The sequence below is a fragment of the Penaeus monodon genome, chromosome 28, assembly GCF_015228065.2.
Source record: "Penaeus monodon isolate SGIC_2016 chromosome 28, NSTDA_Pmon_1, whole genome shotgun sequence".
Lineage (NCBI taxonomy): Eukaryota > Metazoa > Arthropoda > Malacostraca > Decapoda > Penaeidae > Penaeus > Penaeus monodon.
The window spans coordinates 17,800,775-17,801,688 of NC_051413.1; the positions used below are offsets into that span (position 1 = coordinate 17,800,775).

Consider the following 914-nt stretch of genomic DNA (forward strand, 5'->3'; position numbering starts at 1 on the left):
CTCAGATCCAACATGTTAATCATTAGTGCTTTTGTAACATGATATCAAATGATATAGGAAAAATATACACAATATGAATTCATCCAGAGTTATTTCATCTTGATAAAGCATATTTGACATGTCGTAATTTGTAGAAGATACACACATCACATGTTTTCACATTTCTAATATCTTTTGCATTTGTTCTCTTTTCCATTACCATCCATAGAGATGATAAAGATGTGGCTATTCTACTTTAACTTCAAAGAATAGAATGTTTGTATAGTGTGAAAGAGCTCCTCACTGTGTAAGTCATTATTTTTTTCTTCTTTTCCTGTTACTTTACAGAATACTTTAAGAATGGACACACTCTCTACCTGAATTCCGGCCTGAGTTCATCCAGGAACCACTATGGGCAGAGAGTGATCACTCGTGAGGCAGATCTTGTCACAGCACACGAGTTTGGACACAACTGGGGCTCAGAGCATGACCCAGACCGACCAGAGTGCAGTCCCAGTGCCAGTCAAGGAGGATCATATCTCATGTACACATATTCTGTGTCTGGTTATGACATTAACAACAAGGTAAGCTAACAGGGTAACTGATATGAATGATATGTTAGTATGGAAGTTTCATATGAATGCATGTTCATTGCAGTTTAAGTAAACACACTTGTATTTGGCAGTGAAGCACAGTTTGCATTCATCCAAATTACCACTGTATGTTATAACAAGAATGAAGCCATTGGAGACATTGTGACACTAGTTGCCTTAACTAGGCTAATGTGTTCCCACTTCTGATCTTTATATAAACTCTTCTCTAAACTATAGGTTTTTCTTTGCAAGCCAGCATAATATCTGATTGTGTAATATTTATGACAGTTACTCTATAAGTACCATTCATTAAGAGACTAAACCTCCATTGACAAATCATAC

General features: G+C 36.2%; 1 protein-coding gene across 1 annotated transcript in view; it reads left to right on the plus strand.

Moving 5' to 3' along the window:
- Positions 1 to 914, plus strand: part of LOC119591392 (ADAM 17-like protease) — a 16,920-nt gene that overhangs the window by 10,992 nt on the left and 5,014 nt on the right. Inside the window, exon 9 of the mRNA XM_037940132.1 lies at positions 328 to 563. Within this exon, the coding sequence (XP_037796060.1) occupies positions 328 to 563 (236 nt within the window). The remainder of the gene's footprint in view (positions 1 to 327; positions 564 to 914) is intronic.